The sequence below is a fragment of the Salvelinus sp. IW2-2015 genome, linkage group LG4q.1:29 (genome assembly GCF_002910315.2).
Source record: "Salvelinus sp. IW2-2015 linkage group LG4q.1:29, ASM291031v2, whole genome shotgun sequence".
Lineage (NCBI taxonomy): Eukaryota > Metazoa > Chordata > Actinopteri > Salmoniformes > Salmonidae > Salvelinus > Salvelinus sp. IW2-2015.
This window is the reverse complement of record NC_036842.1, coordinates 63,940,522-63,959,071: the sequence shown is the minus strand read 5'-3', so window position 1 is coordinate 63,959,071 and position 18,550 is coordinate 63,940,522. Positions and strand designations below refer to the sequence as shown.

At 41.1% G+C, this 18,550-nt stretch overlaps 2 protein-coding genes across 2 annotated transcripts in view; one reads left to right on the top strand and one right to left on the bottom strand.

Annotated features, from left to right (window-relative positions):
- Window positions 1–1,936, top strand: part of LOC111962347 (copine-2) — a 29,935-nt gene extending 27,999 nt beyond the window's left edge. Inside the window, exons 15-16 of the mRNA XM_023985377.3 lie at window positions 694–930; window positions 1,695–1,936. Coding sequence (XP_023841145.1) covers window positions 694–930; window positions 1,695–1,802 — 345 coding nt within the window. The 3' untranslated portion in view covers window positions 1,803–1,936. The remainder of the gene's footprint in view (window positions 1–693; window positions 931–1,694) is intronic.
- A 3,683-nt stretch (window positions 1,937–5,619) lies between these two features.
- Window positions 5,620–12,763, bottom strand: psme3ip1 (proteasome activator subunit 3 interacting protein 1). Its single transcript, XM_023985370.2, has 8 exons — window positions 12,716–12,763; window positions 11,266–11,319; window positions 10,159–10,292; window positions 9,915–10,013; window positions 9,245–9,366; window positions 6,265–6,398; window positions 6,020–6,093; window positions 5,620–5,896 (listed from the first exon to the last, which is right to left on the bottom strand). Exons 3-8 carry the CDS (start codon window positions 10,283–10,285, stop codon window positions 5,688–5,690), a joined length of 765 nt encoding a protein of 254 aa, XP_023841138.2. The 5' UTR covers window positions 10,286–10,292; window positions 11,266–11,319; window positions 12,716–12,763; the 3' UTR covers window positions 5,620–5,687.
- Window positions 12,764–18,550: the final 5,787 nt, after the last annotated feature.

Here is an 18,550-nt window from a genome sequence, read left to right as displayed (position 1 = left end):
TGATATTAATTGCCTTAATATTAAGGGCTGGATTCAATCCGTATTGTGGAAGATCCGCATACATATTTGAAGGTAATTTCCGATTGAGCCGACATATGCAGCATTTACCGTGCATGCAGTCTTCGCGAAAGACTTCAATCGAGTTATAACGAGGCTCTTCCGCCATACTTCTGCGATAACGATTGAATCTAGCCCTAATTTGTTATTCCAGCACCAGTGTCACTTCGGAGATGTGGTTATACAGTAGCCATCATAATGAAACCGGTCTGTAATCCATGTGGCTAAACGGAACAGTTTAATATATTTTGGCTAAATGTAATTTCTGTCTGAACAAACTTTTCTGCTCTGTCCCTACATGATTATATTCACCTTCAAGTCTCCTTCACATCATCCCCGAAGCTTAAAAGAAAAATCCACAAAAAAATATATTTTGGTATTTCTTTCATTAGTCCACAGATAATAAAGTCCCATAATGTTTTGCATGTCAGCAGTCAAATTTTCATGATGTGGCAAGTGACACTTTGCTTCTTGAAAATCCTATATCTTGAAAACTTGACTGCTGACATGCAAAACATTATGGGACTGTACCAACAGTAGACTAATAAAATAAACAAATAAAATAAGATTTTTTGAGTGGATTTGTCCATGAATCACCCCTTCTCTCCACCCATCTCTCTCTTTCTCCCCCTGCAGCAATACTTCACTCTGCTGATCATCACAGATGGGGTGATCAGTGACATGGATGAGACCCGCCACGCCATTGTTCAGGCAGCCAAACTCCCCATGTCAATCATCATTATTGGAGTGGGCAATGCAGACTTTGTTGCCATGGAGTTCCTGGATGGGGACAGCAGCGTGTTACGCTCCTACACAGGAGAGGAGGCAGTCAGAGACATCGTGCAGTTTGTTCCCTTCAGGGACTTCCGAAATGTGAGTGTCTCACATGTTTAATAGGGTGAAACAAAAGGATTGTATAAATTCCCACATTCTGATTGTACCCACAGTGTAGCCGTGTCTGTCCACTGTGTCCGCATTGTGAGCAGTTATCCTGGTCCCTCCCTGTATGAAACGTATTTGACAGATATTCTTTCAAAATAATATTTATTTTAAGACACACATTGATGCCATAAGTCAATGGCATCACCTGTCAATGATTTTTAGAGGGTGGGATAATTATGATTTAAATGGTTAAACGGTCCAGATCTGTCTACACTTGTAAGCTATCCAGACATCTGCGTGTCTGACTACCTCCGGAGGTGGTCAGGAAGACCTGATCACAATCAGATCACATTCCATCTTTTAATTGTCTACACCTGTCTAAAAATGTGGGTACAATCAGAATGTGGACAAGATCAGGAAAAAAGGACTGTTATATCCCTATGTTAAAACCACGACAGGTTGTTGTTGCTAGACAAATTAGAGATGATGCTGTAATGGATTTATTTCAATCACATATGTAAGCAGCATTGGTAGTGGCTGTGGAAGTGGCTGTGGGAGTGGGCAATCTGTAGCTTCAGTCCATCTGCAGGAAATGAAAACATCTTTAATACAGAGTATATGGAGTGATCCAGTAAAAGCTTTACTTCCCAAAACGTTTACTGGATGAAAGTTGATTCGAATGCATTATTATTTTAAAATCATTGACATTTAGAGATCTCTAATGTGACTTTTATTTTCCTGTCATGTTCTAACAGGCTCCGAAGGAAACTTTAGCCAAATCAGTATTGGCTGAGCTGCCGCAACAGGTCACACAGTATTTCAAACAGAGGAACCTGTCGCCTAGCAACACAGCATTGGAGTGAAAGCCCAAGGCCTTGGTTAATCATGCATGTTGCAAATATCTACTCACTGTTTACAAAAAACAATGTGCATGAAAAGTTTTTTAAAATATGTATTTATCTGATTTTGTTTTACATCTTAAAGCAAGACTTTGTGGAGGAGGAAAATGTGGCAAAAAACACCACTTTGCAGTCCCCCTGAAAGGAAAGGGAATTTGAGAAATGTGTATACTGTATACTGAATGTAAATTTATACAATATTCTATGTTTTGAAAAGGAAATGTTTATGAAAAGTTCTTATGTATCTTTTATGCATTGAATTGTAATTTGTTGTACTTGTACCTTGAAGGTGTTGTAATTGATTTTATAAAGTTCACCATGTATTTATGTTACCACTCAGGTAAATAAACTTACATAAATGTCACTGTGCAGTGCACTGTGTTTGACTGGAACATAATGTCAAGCCAACATAATGGCCATGTTCGAGAGAAATTGTAAATTGTGACTGACTGATCTACAAATAATATTGAGTAGTTATTTATGATGCAAGGTGATTTGTAGATTATTCAGCCTTGACTCATCTTTAAAGATAGATAGAGGACTTTAGTGGCCCAAAAAAGAGCCAGTTTTAGCACAGGCAGCGCTATTGAGGACATTCACCATTTTGAAGTAGTCAACTGGGTGGGACTATGGGTTAAAGAAGGGATCAGCCAATTAATTATATTTGTGAGCAAACATTTCATAAGTGCAGGTGGCAGTAAATCGTCAACCTTGGCTTTATACCTGTTCAAACAGAACATTACAGGTGGCACTATGCACCCTTTCTGTTTGTTTGCCAACTCCTATAGAAGTAGTAGAAGAAGAAAATGGACTACTTCAAAAATAGAGATGGCCTCAATAGCGCTGCCCATGCTCTCATAGACGCCATAAAGGGACATACACAATGATGCGATGTCTATGATAGTGCGCAATGAATACATTCTGGTCTAGTTCCTGTCCGATTAGATGCGCAGGTGTTGCGTTGCATCAACCAATGGCATATTCAAGAGCATCAAAACCGTGATGTATCATGGGTAAATTGTGACTGACTGATGTACAAATATTGGGTGTGTTCGAGCAGTAAGGCTAACGAAGGTGACTGTAGACGAAATTCGGCGAGGTCAAATGCGACAGTCTCGACACTAGTGGTTTTCCAACAGCAAGATCAGTGTTGAGCTTTTTTGTCTTTATAAATGGCGAAATAAACGTTTCTGTACCCCCATAGCACACACTCACAAAGTGAAATTTCATATCAATTTCATTTGTATCCCCTGTAGCTTTAGAATTGCTGCAAAGTTGGTTCCTGTTCAGTCAAGTCTGGTCATATTCGCGTGGGTCAACTAAAAACACCCTAATGATTGGTTGACAAATAGTGCCTCCCACAATGCAGGTGATGAATGCATGGTGCAGTTGGTGAGAAGCAACTGCAGCAACTTGAAGGTGACTTTATCAGAAACGGATTGACCTTTGATCACATGTTTTTTTGTAAAGTTCATGCAGTTGACATGTTAGCGCAAGTCTGACAATTTTTTACCCATAATGCAACACACTGAAAGGACTAGACAAAATTGATCCGGGCACATTCAACATTAGAGCCAACTTTAAATGCGAGTCGAGACTGACTGATTTACAAATCACCTGCATTATAACTACTTAATGTTATTTGTAGATCAGTCCGTCAGTCACAATTTCCCCATGATTCATCACAATTTTGATGCTCTAGTCTAAAACCTGATTTGTAGAAGTCAGGGATGCGTTCCTCTGCCCAGSGGTTTGGGATTTTTGTATCAGCTAACCACATCATGGGCGTGCGCCACAGCTAAGGTGACGCAACAACCAATGGTTGCGTGTAATGCCAACGACTGTGTCATCGACTGACAAATTGCTATAACATATGTGGTTATGCCGAATTCAAAACAATTGGGAACTTTCTGACTTCCGACTTCAATGTGTTCAAGGCTTGGAAACGGGGGAAAAAACAAGCTCCAACTGGGAGAAATCGAACGTCATCCAACTCGGAAACTCAGGCATCTTTCTAGAGCTCTGACTTTCCGAACTGAAGATCACTGACTTCATGATTTGACCTTGTTTTTTTCCAGAGTTCCCAGCACCATTAGCTAATATTTAAAATACCTGTCCAGGCATTGTAAGATCTGTCAGGCGTCAGCAACGTCTAAGTACAGAAACACGCCCTATATGTTATGCACTCTGGTGCCCAACAGAAGTCGATGATGTTACGCGCAACCCTTAGTTGATGCATGCAAGTATGAGCAGGGGAACGCGGCCTGTCTCGACTTTAAAGTCAACTGCAACGTTGAACGTGACAAATGGTTGCGTGCCTGGTTAGAAGATATAACATACTGTACCTATCCATGCATTGTAAGATCTGGCATGCATCTGCAATGTAGTCAGGCAGGAACTCAACCTCTGCTTCACAAGAAAACCCAGAGCCGAAAATGTTAGAAAGTTTGGAACAATCAGTATAAATTTAACTCTGGATGTGCCAGATTAAATCCATTTCAACTTTATCAAATTGAATGTGTATGCTGTACAAACAAGGCTTCTTTCAGAGTGCCCTGAGAAATATATCCCTACACTTAGATTTCTTAGCACCACTTATTTTTCATTTGTCACAACTAAATCGGTTACAAATGAATGAGTACAAACAGACACAGAAGTCAATTCCAATTTACTCAAACTGTATTTCGTTCCAGTTATCTTCATTCATGCACTCGCATACACCTACTCTTTCAACCTGTACTCAGGGGTAGACGTAACATAGTAAACAAACATCCGGGACACTCAAATTAGTATGTTAGGTATGTATTAATTTGTGGATATCCATCATCCATTTTGTATGATATGTTACGAATTACAATCTGTGATAGGTTACGAATTGCAATTTGTACAATGTTACAAATTCCAATTTGTTGTGGTTAGGAGTTAAGGTTAGAGTTAAGGTTAGGAATTAGCAAAAAAGTAGTTAAGTAGTTGCAAATTACCTAAAATGCTCAAGTTGTCCGCGATGAGATTCGAACAGGCAGCCTTTGGGTTGCTAGACGTTCACATTATACACCCACTCATCCACCCTCCTTTAGTTTTTGCCTTAAGTAACCTTCTGTCTTATTTAACAACACCAAATGTAACATATACTAATTTGAGTGTCGCAGATTTTAGTTTACTATGTTACATTTGGTCTAGGAGACCAGGCTGACTCTTTACACCAAATAAACAAAGAAAACGGAAAAACTTTTTATTTTCTTCTCCCCAAGCCTCGATCATCCCATGATGAAACCCACATTTTCATGGAGAGAAATAAATCCATTAAAATCCAGCATTATTCGCACTGACGCATCAAAAATAAACTAAAAAAACGAAAGAAAAAGCATTTCCACATACATTGCATCTGAGACTGCCCACAAAGCTCAGGCTTGCTTTCTTGATGTTTTCTAAGGTTTGGTATGAATGTGATGTGGCAGTCATGTCCTTGATCCCAAGCTGTCAGTCACTGTTCCCTTGGCCAATAGCACAGGTGCAGCCGCAGGGGGATGTCATCAGGTTAGGCTGCCAGGGATTTAAACTGTGTGAGATGTCATATTGGGAGGAAGGGGGGAGGTGTCATGTTTGAATGCACAACACCAAAATCACAATGCCATTGAAGTTAATTTCACAGGTTTTAATTCATATTTAGTGATTATGAAGAAATCATAAACTATGCCACTCTGGGCTGGAAAACACTTGATGGAAACGCTGCTAATGACTTAGAATAACAGTAACTCATACAGCTGTGAAAGCAATGGTGTCAATGGTGAGTGTGCAATGGTGAGTGTGTGTGTAAGCGTATGAGTGTGTCTGCATATTGGTGTGTGTCTATCTGCAGACTCTGTATCTCTTTATGGGAAAGATGCTCCTGTCCATGCTACCTTCGCTGTCGCTGCTGGACTCAGAGTCGCTGCTGCCGGAGTAGGCTCCCATGCCCGGCAGGATGCCCACACACACGGCGGCCGATGGAAGGTGGAGGACACCTGTTGTCTTTACTGTGGAGCCCTGCTCAACCACACCTCTGCCCGCCTCCTGCTCTGAGAGCACAACACACTGCCAGTCACACTTACCGATGTCGGTAAAGTCATACGTGTGAGATAGAAGAGTATGTGTTATGAGAGCACTCAATTGTGTTACATTATAAGAAGGTCTCAGCCCACCTGTCCGGCCCCCATTCCCTGCTGCAGACTCCTCAACCTTCTGTTTCTTGCTATTGTCTGAGGACTGTGAAGAGCTGCAGGAGAAAGGAAAGTCAACAGAAAGACTAGAGACATGCAGATTAATTCACATTAATTCACCCAACTCCACCACTCCCCTATAAATTGTGTTACATCGTCCAACACTATATCCAGATGATTTGGAAACTGTGACCTAGGTCTAAAGGTACTGTGGCCACTGGCCTCACCTGCGTCGCTTGAACGCCCCAGCCAACAGGTGTGCCTGGGACAGGTGACTGGTCTTGACCTCTGCTGGTTTAGGACCCGCCCTCCTCTCTGGCTCCTTCCGACTCTCACTAGATGCCAGTTTTTTCAGAGCACTGTGAAATCCAGGAGTTAAGGAGAGGAAATGGAAAATAACTCACAGGCGTGCAGATCCTAGATGTGATAATTAACTGCTGATAGGAGTGATAGGGACACCAGGTGACTCACAACTAATTCACATCTCACAATCACTTCTGAGCAGGGAATTGCCCACTGGGCTAGCACTGACTGTCAGAATAGATTTTCCAACAATGTTTGACTGTGTGAATACAGGAAAATAAGTGGTACACACTCGAATCGCATTCGGGGTTCATCTAGCCACAGTCCAGGTGTGTCCTCATAAATCCAGCCTGTTCTTTCCACTTACTAGTCTATCTGTGGGCATCCACCAACGCCCTGGAAAAGTGACACACTTTGAAGTTAAAAACAACCCTGTGACAAGGTGGTAAAACTAGCTGAACTAGGCCAAATCAAAATATTACAAGAGGATCTGGTTGATGGTTCTCTGCAGTAAGCACTTCAAACTGTCTCCCATCAGCATAAAAGCCGGCCCTCAGTAGGATTTGGTTGCCATGACAATGCATCCTCTTCCATCTGCAGACAAACCTGGTCCTCATTGGAAAGAGGGAACATTTATTTTCTCCCTTACACAATAGCATAATTGTCTGATCATGCTCCATGCATCATGATTGTACATGACAGCCTGATTGAGAAAGATTGAGAGAAATGCAGGCTCTCAAGTCAATTACGTTATAAACTATGGCTGAATTTAGAATGAATCACAACAGGACCGTGGCTCTGAGCAGTGCTGAGATATGTGGCGTGAGAGCAGCTTTGCATACATTAACATACGTTCATATCAGTTAAGTGGACATACAAAGCATACAGCACACTTTAAAATAGATCAATTAAAACCACAACACGTTAAGAGAAAAGAGACCATGCTTTTTTCATTCACAAAATTGCGTGGTAAAGTGTTCGTGCTGAGGATCAAACCATTCATGTTCGGGTTGGAAAGGTCGGCAAGGAACAGTGTCAGATCACGAATGGCTAATCATCTCTTCACTGTGAGGTTATCATGATTATATGACAAATCAAGTTATCACTAATTACCTGTCTGTCACTGTCTACGCACCCTTAAACTGTAATCTTACCCTTACATTTTTTWATCTAATGGTTTCTCGGCATGTAGAATGTGGTTCTCTGTGTTTGAGGCTGTACTGTATGTCATGTTTGAGAGTAGGAGCACTAACAAGGTGGAAGAGCACTCGTTCTGACCAGAGTACGTGAGCGGAGCGAGCCCAATTTTACTGTAGCGTGGAGCGAAATTTCGCTCCAGTAGCACTCACTTCACAAGCTCAGGGCATGCCTTCGCTAAATATTTTAATAAAGAAACTGATAAAACACACAGGTGCAAAATCAAGGTGACTTACAAAGATGAGGACCAAGAGCAAGAGAGGGAGTGTGGTGATGTAGTGTCTACAACTAAACAATCATTGTGGAATCTGAAAAGACACGTATCCCTAAAGCATGATGGTGTACTTACAACGTGCACATGCTAAAAGAAAGGAGCGTGGTGGGTAGATAAGAGTGTCATTGTAGCAAAGTATTTATAAACTAAAAATCTGATCTTTTAAACGTTTCTTTCATTTTTGTTCTATTACCTATACAATAGGCTAAAATTGATTTGACCGAATAGGCCTGGCATATTCCAACGTTCAAGGAGCTTTCCATTTTGATTGGGTTATTTTGCCTAAAAACCTTTAGGCCTACCTACAGAAAAAAATGTATAAAACAACTCTCTCTGCTCAGCCTGGCAAGAGTGACCAAAAGGGTATTTAGCATCCCCAGTGGCTCTGCAAGTGTGGAGAATATATTCTCCACTGCTGGCCGGCTCTCCAGGCACCATCGCATGAAGTTACAGACTGGCCAAACTCGTGTTTCTAAAAATGTATTCAAGGGCACTAAATGTCAATTTAATTCTAAGTAAGGCACAGCCTATATGCACCATTTATAGACTATAATGATTTAATACAACATTTTTAAATGCTGAGCTCTTTACGTCCCTACCAACCTATTGTGTATCACTCGCAAATGCTTCACAATGCATTTCTTTGTAGGCTACAGCCTTGAAATAATATAGACTAAATCATTCCTTTTCGTTCCTTCTTAGGCACTGTCTGGCTCCTGACCTATTCAGAGTGTTTATATGCAGTTTAATATGACATGAAGCCTTTTTTAAATGATGTACGCTTCTTACATTCACCTTTTCATGTTTACTCAAATACTTTTCATTCAAATCATATGGTTTGGTTTCAATACTTCAAAACCAAATGGTCGGTCCAGGTAGTCACAACAATAGATAGGTGTTGGTTAAATTGTGATATTAATGAATGGAGTGAAATTGGAGCAGCAGTTTTTTTTCTGTGAGCGCAGAGCAGTTTTTAGCGGAGAGGTTGGAAAGGACATGGAGCGCCGGAGCGGTGAGCAGGATTTCCAACCACTCAACTCCGCTCGCATGCTCTGGTACTGACCTGAAGCCTGTAGACTGACTGCCTCCTCCTGTCCATCAGATGAGAGTGGGAGCAAAGAGGTAAGACAAGCCTAATCTAATGTCAAGAGAGCAAAATAACTCAACCCCACCAAAATATTGTGACAGAGAAAGAGAGCGAGAAACACAGGGAGTATGAGAGTAGTTGGCTCTCACATTCGGCTCTGACACATAGATCCATTATTTGTGTGACTCATGCCTACTAAATGTTGCCCTACTGACAGAAAAAAGAATAATTCTGCAATAAAATGACATGAAAATGGATACACCATGTTTTTGCTCTCTGTGTGTATGTTAAAGAGAGAAACGTAGAGTTATGGGGAGGGAGTATACAGCTGAAACTGAAAGGATATTCTGTATTCTTTTAGTTCATGCAGCTCCTCGTCTCTGCGTTGCTTCTCCACCAGGCTCTGTTGCCTGGAGACCTCATCCAAGAAGTGAGACTCATCCTCATCCAGGCCTTTGACCATGTTCTCTGTGGTGAGAAGACAATTTCCATGGAAAAAATGTCTAAGTACTGTAGTACCAATACAATAATACTATCTGATCATTTCAACTTAAGGCCATGGGAGTTGGAGAAGGGTTATTACATATACAAAACAACATGCTATCTATTTTCCTTAAATATCCTTGCTGAAAGAGCGTATAGCTTTACAAGACACATATGGCCACCAGGGTGACTGCTAATAGTAGGCTGGTCACCAGGGAAACGGAAAAGCAGGGAAGCTGCTATGCCAGGCAGAAGGCTCCACTCATTCCCAAGACAAGGTCATAATCTCCTCCTGCTCCTCTTCTGATACATTACATAGTTCCATCTGTTCACACAAACAGGTTCATAATATAAAAATGTACACACTCCCAGAGTAACAAATACTTTGTACTCAACAGGTCCAGTGTCTGACTATCCATTCCATAGATGCAAGAGTTTAATCTGAGATATCCAATGTGAAGTCCCAGAATGTGGTAGGGGCTGTTGCAGGGAAAGTGGAGAGGGACTAAAATAAATGAGAGTGGGAACCTTACTGAATTTAAACTGCTCATCGTATTCCTCCTGCTTCTTGTCCTTCTGCTCCTGTAGCCGCTCAAACAGTGAACGCCCATCATACTCTTCCTCAGGAGCCTCTGTGTTAGGGAGACAGCACAAACACACAGAAACCAAAGCTTTGCAGATGCTTAGATGAGACAAGTGTACAGGCATGATGAAAGATATTGCTTGTGTCTGTGTACATTTTGGGAGGTAGAGTGGAGTTAGTGGCAGGTGGCTTACTCTCTGGGTCCTCTGGCTTCCTAACTTTTTCCCATTCCTCCTGTCTTTGCTTCCTTTTCTCCTCGATCTCGGTCTCTGACACAAATTTACGACTGAGGTCTACACCCCCGGCCGCTGGCACTGCCATCTCACACCTTGAAAAGGTACATGCACAAACCTGAGCTCAAACAGTAGCATCCACAATAGACTAACGGAAAAACACGTTATATATCTGTAATAGCAAAGAGTTGTTAGAGGGGAAATCAGCAGTTTAAATTATAAAAGCATTCCCCGCCAGTTTCAGCAAAAAGCTGAGGGATGGGGCTGGAGAAATGCAACCACTCTCAAATTCATAGACCGAGCTATGGTTGCACTGACATCCATGATATCAAAATTATAGCTTTAAACATGTTTTGAGGCTCTATGGTGTTTGTTTGCATTTACAAACATTGGAATAAAACAAGGTTATATTTTGGGTTCTTTATTTTACCCTTATTTTACCAGGTAAGTTGACTGAGAATACATTCTAATTTACAGAAACTACCTGGGGAATAGTTATAGGGGAGATGAATGACCCAATTGGAAGCTAGCAATGATTAGGTAGCCATGATAGTCAGATTGGGAATTTAGCCAGGACACTGCAGTTAACACCCCTACTCTTACGATAAGTGCCATGGGATCTTTACTGACCGCAGAGTCAGGACACCTGTTTAACGTCCCACCCAAAAGACGGCACCCTACACAGGGAAATGTCCCCAATCACTGCCCTGGGGCATGGGAATAGTTTATTTTAGACCAGAGGAAAGAGTGCCTACTGGCCTTCCAACACCACTTCCAGCAGCATCTGGTCTCCCATCCAAGGACTGACCAGGACCAACCCTGCTTAGCTTCAGAGGCAAGGTAGSAGTGGGATGCAGGGTGGTATGCTGCTGGATTCTGATGGGTTAAGACAGTTGAACGAAGCACGAGGCATTTATAAGTTATATTCTTCAAGAATTAATGGGTACATATCATTAAATGACGAGTCAAAAAAATGTAACAACTGCAGATTTCCCTTTTAAAGTTCATCAAACGGATGCTTTTTGGATCCATCAAAATAGAGGTATACAGTAGAGATTGAGAACTTACTTTACTTGCCTCAACTTAATCAAGTAGACCACAGACACCAAGTCAAGAAATCATCTGTTGGATAGATAATAAAATAATTCAGAACAGTGTGCTTAAAGGAAAAATTTAGACATAAGATTAACAATTAGAGTACATAGAGTAGACCGAGGTTTCTCAAACTCAGTGCATGTTTTGCCTTAGCGCTACACAGCTGTTTCAAATAATCAAAGCTTGATGATGAGTTAGTTATTTGAATCAGCTGTGTAGTACTAGGGCAAAAAACAAAATGTCCACCCAGGGGGTCCTAGGACCAAGTCTGTTACCACGGTTGGTAACAGTCATTGGTTATCACCTATTTATAATTTATGAGGCTATGCCTCCCTCTAGTGGTCGACTCAAGAAATGTGTAGYGTAGCCATCTACTGTATGGTTTCCCAAACTCGGTCCTAGGGCCCCCTGGGTGGACAGTTTGGTTTTTGCCCTAGTACTACACAGCTGATTCAAATAACGAATTCATCGTCAAACTTTGATTATTTTAAGCAGCTGTGTAGTGCTAGGGCAAAAACCAAAACGTGCATAGTTAGGGAAACCCTGGTCAACTGCACGCTAGCTGTCATATATTTGGGCTAGCTTCTACCAAGTGAAGTAAGGGTTGTTTTTAAGGTTGATAATCTATTTTTGTAACTTCCGTTTCCAGATAGCAACTACCTATCTATGGGGGAACCTACTAAACTATTAGTTAAGCCTACATATTATTGGATACCTGCTGACTAGGTTTCTTCTATCCAACAAAACGCAACGATTTAAGATAGCTGAGCAGCGTTTTTGTGGGCGGACTAGTGATCCCACGTCACAACTTGAAGTTTTTATCAAAAACGACTGATTTCAGCATCCAGAGAATAGCACGCAATTACACAGAACAATGTCSTGTGTAACTGGACCCTTTTTTGGGTGCTGAAATCAGTCGTTTTTTATCAAACTGAATTTTACGTTACCTCGGASCTCCAGTCTGCCCACAATAACGTTAGTCGCCGCTCAACTCCATCGTAAATCTTRGAGTTGAGTTTAAATCGGCTAGGTTCCATACTCTCCTAACTGATCAGTCTATTAGCTACGGGCTCATAATATTGATTAGCTAACCAATAAGAACGGATTTCGAATAGAAATGTAGAGGATAACCTTAGCTAGCTAAAACAGCTATCTTGCTAAATTCATTGTGTAGCTGCGAGCTGTCTAGCTCGCTACTGTAGCTGTCTCGCTAGAAAACTAGTTCATTGCCAACAACACCTACTGCACCGCTAGCACGCAGCTCGTTGCAAAATAATGGTTAAATACCGCTTCTATAATGTAAAATATATATATATATGCGTTCGAAAATGATTACAATTGTTCATAAATGAATCGAAGATCGTACATTTTGGATTACAAATGTAATATTTAACAACAACACAGCTAGCTAGGACACTTTTACCTAATCCACGGAGCCACGTGTCCCAGTAAATAGGTTCCGCATAGTTTGTGACGAAACAATATAGTTCCCACTTGTGCATCGGCCTGAATAATTGTAGCAATCTATGTAAATAAATACGTATAAACTTCCACTGTGTCTTCAAAATTGTGTGGAAGATTATTTTTGTAAATCCAGTAACCGAGCCATAATGTTATACATTATCAGTCAATAGCTATGCTTGTATACTGAGCTACATCTGAATGGCTCTGGTTGAATTCTCGCACATACTTTATTTAAACATTTTCGGCTAACTGTATAACAATCTAATTTGCAACTGCAGATTAKAAATCCTAAATTATAAATCTATAATTTACTTGTTGTAGAACGATTCTGGATGATTGAGAACGTCCATCCCAATTACCGCCATATTTTTGAATTCAGTTTAGATATTCGGATTTTGCTTGTCAGTCTCTTCGACGGAAAGTTTTATGATGATTAGAGTGATACATCTAGAATAATATGACGATAGAGAGCAAGGTAAACCGTTTATTTAATCAACTCGGTTTCAAAAACTAACTTTATGTTGGTTTCAATGGGTGAATATTACGCGTTTGCGGCTAAGGGACCGTATTAAATCAACAGAAACTGGTGTTTTCAGAAAAACTACGTTTTTTTTCAAATTAGAAATCTAGAGATCTTAAACCAAATTTGTTTTTTCCCACAACAATTACATTTTGACATTTTATGTAATTTTTTTAATGGATTTTATGTTWAAAAAAATATGAATAGGCCTAAGATATTTCTCACTCTTATGCAACCTAGTATATGTAGCCTACTTACATAACAGAGCTAAAATCACTTGTAGCAAAGTCACAGATATGCCTTATCCATGATACACCCATTAGAATTCCCATTTGAAATGTTTTATATTTTCAGATTCACTTAACTCTAACCCATTCATAGACGCTAACTACCTTTTAGCTTAAATAAGGAAGGTATCTTTTATATCAGAGAGAAATAGTAAAAAAAATAAAAATTAAGTGTTTAATTACGACACCTTTATAGGGTTCCCACACAGCCAAACGTCCATGTTTACAGCGCTTGTTCACGGAAAACAGACAAAAGACAGAGGCGTACCTGTGTTAATTAGCTATCTGCGTCTCCGAACAACTGTGTGTAAACGGAAGACGGACGCCACTGAAAAATACTGTTGGCTGCAACTGTGTTAAACCCGGTTAAAACAGTGTACAGTGTATTTAGCATTTATTTTATTGTTTTGATGTGATATGAAAATAGAGGGCTTTATGTTTCTAGAACCGTACCGCAATTGAGAATCAATTCACATTTAGATAGAGTATTTGGCTGTTTTGGTTGCCAGAGCCAATTCGCCTCTAAACAGAACATGTAAGGAGTAAGGTTAGGCTTTTAGTCCATTATTGGGCCCACTTAACTCAACCCCTTTCTGACCAACTTGAGCGCATCCAGAAGCGTGCTTGCTGAATCATCCTCGGCGTGGAATATCCTGGATATAACAATGCTCTGACTTCACTATCACTGCCCTCATATAATGAAGAGAGAAACTGTGCCTTGACTTCCAGGCAGGTCGTCACCCGTGATACAAGTCAGTATTTGACTTCCATCCATGTCGAAATGTGACGTTTGAGAAACATGGATGAACGTCTAATTCTGATGTGAGACTTTGAGAGCTTGTAGCAGGCAGACTTTTCTGTCTCACTGATCAAGTTTCCCTTCAGAGACTGGTTACCTGCCTGCCGAGGACAAGTGTCAAGCAGATCCTGCCGCAGTACACATCTGCTCACAATTCCGCAGCCCAGGAGTTCAGGACTGAGAGATATGAACAAAAGTTGCCCATTCCCTACCTATGCACATTTTTWWTTTATTTATTTATTTAACCTTTATTTAACTAGGCAAGTTAGTTAAGAACAAATTCTTATTTACAGGCCAAGGACTCCTGGCCTGTGGAATTACGAGCAGGTGTGTACTGCCGTAGGATCTGCTTGACACTTGGCCTCGGCAGGCAGGTAACCAGCAGGCACTTGAACAGTGAGACAGAAAAGTCTGCCTGCTACAAATTAATACACAAAACTCCTGAATGTACACTACCAGTCCAAAGTTTTAGAACACCTACTCATTCAAGGGTTTTTCTTTATTTGACAATTTTCTACATTGTAGAATAGTAGTGAAGATGTCAAAACTATGAAATAACACATGGAATCATGTAGTAACCAAAAAAAGTGTTAAACAAATCAAAATATATTTGAGATTTGAGATTCTTCAAAGTAGCCACYCTTTGTCTTGATGGCAGCTTTGCACACTCTTGGCATTCTCTCAACCAGCTTCACCTGGAATGCTTTTCCAACAGTCTTGAAGGAGTTCCCACATATGCTGAGCCCTTGTTGGCTGCTTTTCCTTCACTCTGCGGTCCGACTCATCCCAAACCATCTCAATTTGATTAAGGTCGGGGTATTGTGGAGGCCAGGTCATCTGATTCAGCACTCAATCACTCTCCTTCTTGGTAAAATAGCCCTTATACAGCCTGGAGGTGTGTTGGGTCATTGTCCTGTTGAAAAACAAATGATAGTCCCACTAAGCCCAAACCAGATGGGATGGCGTGTCGCTGCCGAATGCTGTGGTAGCCATGCTGCTTAAGTGTGCTTTGAATTCTAAATAAATCACAGACAGTGTCACCAGCAAAGCACCCCCACACCATAACACCTCCTCCTCCATACTTTATTGTGGGAGCCACACATGCAGAGATCATCTGTTCACCCACACCACGTCTCACAAAGACACAGCGGTTGGAMCCAAAAATCTCCAATTTGGACTCCAGACCAAAGGACAAATTTTCACCAGTCTAATGTCCATTGCTCGAGTTTCTTGGCCCAAGCAAGTCTCTTCTTTTTATTAGTGTCCTTTAGTAGTGGTTTCTTTGCAGCAATTTGACCATGACGGCCTGATTCACACAGTCTCCTCTGAACAGTTGATGTTGAGATTTGTCTGTTACTTGAACTCTGTGAAGCATTTATTTKGGCTGCAATTTCTGAGGCTGGTAACTCTAATGAACTTATCCTCTGCAGCAGAGGTAACTCTGGGTCTTCCATCCCTGTGGCGGTCCTCATGAGAGCCAGTGTCATCATGGCGTTTGATTGTTTTTGCGACTTCACTTGAAACGTTCAAAGTTTTGACTGACCGTATTGACTGACCTTCATGTCTTAAAGTAATGATGGACTGTCGTTTCTCATTGCTTATTTGAGCTGTTTTTGCCATAATATGGACTTGGTCTTTTACCAAATAGGGATATCTTCTGTATACCACCCCTACCTTGTCACAACACAACTGATTGGCTCAAACGCATTTAGAAGGAATGAAATTCCACAAATTAACTTTTAAGAAGGCACACCTGTTAATTGAAATGCATTCCAAGTGACTACTTCATGAAGCTGGTTGAGAGAATGCCAATAGTGTGCAAAGCTGTCATCAAGGCAAAGGGTGGCTATTTSAAGAATCTCAAATATAAAATATTTTGATTTGTTTAACACTTTTTTGGTTACCACATGATTCCATGTGTTATTTCATAAACTCAGCAAAAAAGAAACGTCCTCTCACTGTCAACTGCGTTTATTTTCAGCAAACTTAACAGTAAATATTTGTATGAAAATAACATGATTCAAAACTGGAGCATAAACTGAACAAGTTCCACAGCCATGTGACTAACAGAAATTTAATAATGTGTCCCTGAACAAAGGGGGGGGGTCAAAATCAAAAGTAACAGCCAGTATCTGGTGTGGCCACCAGCTGCATTAAGTACTGCAGTGCATCTCCTCCTCATGGACTGACCAGATTTGCCAGTTCTTGCTGTGAGATGTTACCCACTCTTCCATCAAGGCACCTGCAAGTTCTGGACATTTCTGGGGGGAATGGCCCTAGCCTCACCCTCCGATCCAACAGGTCCCAGACGTGCTCAATGGGATTGAGATCCGGGCTCTTCACTGGCCATGGCAGAACACTGACATTCCTCTCTTGCAGGAAATCACACACAGACGAGCAGTGTGGCTGGTGGCATTGTCATGCTGGAGGGTCATGTCAGGATGAGCCTGCAGGAAGGGTACCACATGAGGGAGGAGGATGTCTTCCTGTAACGCACAGCATTGAGATTGTGCAATGACAACAAGCTCAGTCCGATGATGCTGTGACACACCGCCCCAGACCATGACGGACCCTCCACCTCCAAATCGATCCCGCTCCAGAGTACAGGCCTTGGTATAACGCTCATTCCTTCGACGATAAACGCGAATCCGACCATCACCCTGTGAGACAAAACTGCGACTCGTCAGTGAAGAGCACTTTTTTGCCAGTCCTGTCTGGTTCAGCGACGGTGGTGTTTGCCTGGCCGTTGTTGCCGGTGATGTCTGGTGGGGACCTGCCTTACAACAGGCCTACAAGCCCTCAGTCCAGCCTCTCTCAGCCTATTGCTACAGTCTGAGCACTGATGGAGGGTTGTTGCGTTCCTGGTGTAACTCGGGCAGTTGTTGTTGCCATCCTGTACCTGTCTCGCAGGTGTGATGTTCGGATGTACCGATCCTGTGCAGGTGTTGTTACACGTGGTCTGCCACTGCGAGGACGATCAGCTGTCCGTCCCGTCTCCCTGTAGTGCTGTCTTAGGCGTCTCACAGTACGGGCATTGCAATTTATTGCCCTGGCCACATCTGCAGTCCTCATGCCTCCTTGCAGCATGCCTAAAGCACGTTCACACAGATGAGCAGGGACCCTGGGCATCTTTCTTTTTGTGTTTTTCAGAGTCAGTAGAAAGGCCTCTAGTGTCCTAAGTTTTCATAACTGTGACCTTAATTGCCTACCGTCTGTAAGCTGTTAGTGTCTTAACGACCGTTCCACAGGTGCATGTTCATTAATTGTTTACGGTTCATTGAACATGCATGGGAAACAGTGTTTAAACCCTTTACAATGAAGACCTGTGAAGTTATTTGGATTTTACGAATTAACTTTGAAAGACAGGGTCCTGAAAAAGGGACGTTTCTTTTTTTGCTGAGTTTAGTTTTGATGTCTTCACTATTATTCTACAATGTAGAAAATAGTAAAGAATAAAGAAAACCCCTTGAATGAGTAGGTGTTATAAAACTTTTGACTGGTAGTGTACATATTGTCATAAATTTMACTTGTGATTTAAACTTGAATGTGTTGTTATTGTGTATGTATTGTAATATCCATGTATTTCAGTGTCTTTGACTGCAATGTAGGTTATCAGTAACAACTTGAACTTGAATGTGCCAGAGATCTACATTTGCTCCAGGGGTGTCTTACTACTATGGCTGACCCTAAAACAACACATTTCACTGCACCTATCTGGTGTTTTTTTTACAGACAAGTGTGGTGTGTTCCTTGACCTCTATTTTCAAAGCAAGTAACTTTTTCAAAATTCCCTCCATTTGATTTTTACAAATATTTATCCTGGTTATTCATTCACGTAGTCCTACATATCTTATAATAATCAATAGCTTCCRGTCCAAATKACATATACATCKAAAACCACTTGACCTCCCTCCATTGTACACCCATTATAATTKCAATTTTTAATTTCACAGATTTTATATGAATATTTTCTGTGATGGTCTAATTTTCAATAGCTCACTCTCCATATGAGCTGCAGCTCTACAGACAATTGCGGTGGGTTTCGTGACCTCTCTTATCAAATGGACACCTTTTATTTTTTCAAAATTCCTCCCTGTTGATTTTTTACAAATATGTATTATATTACAGCTGTGGTTATTCATTTACGTACAGATCAAATGTTCAATAGATTCCAGTCCAAATTACATA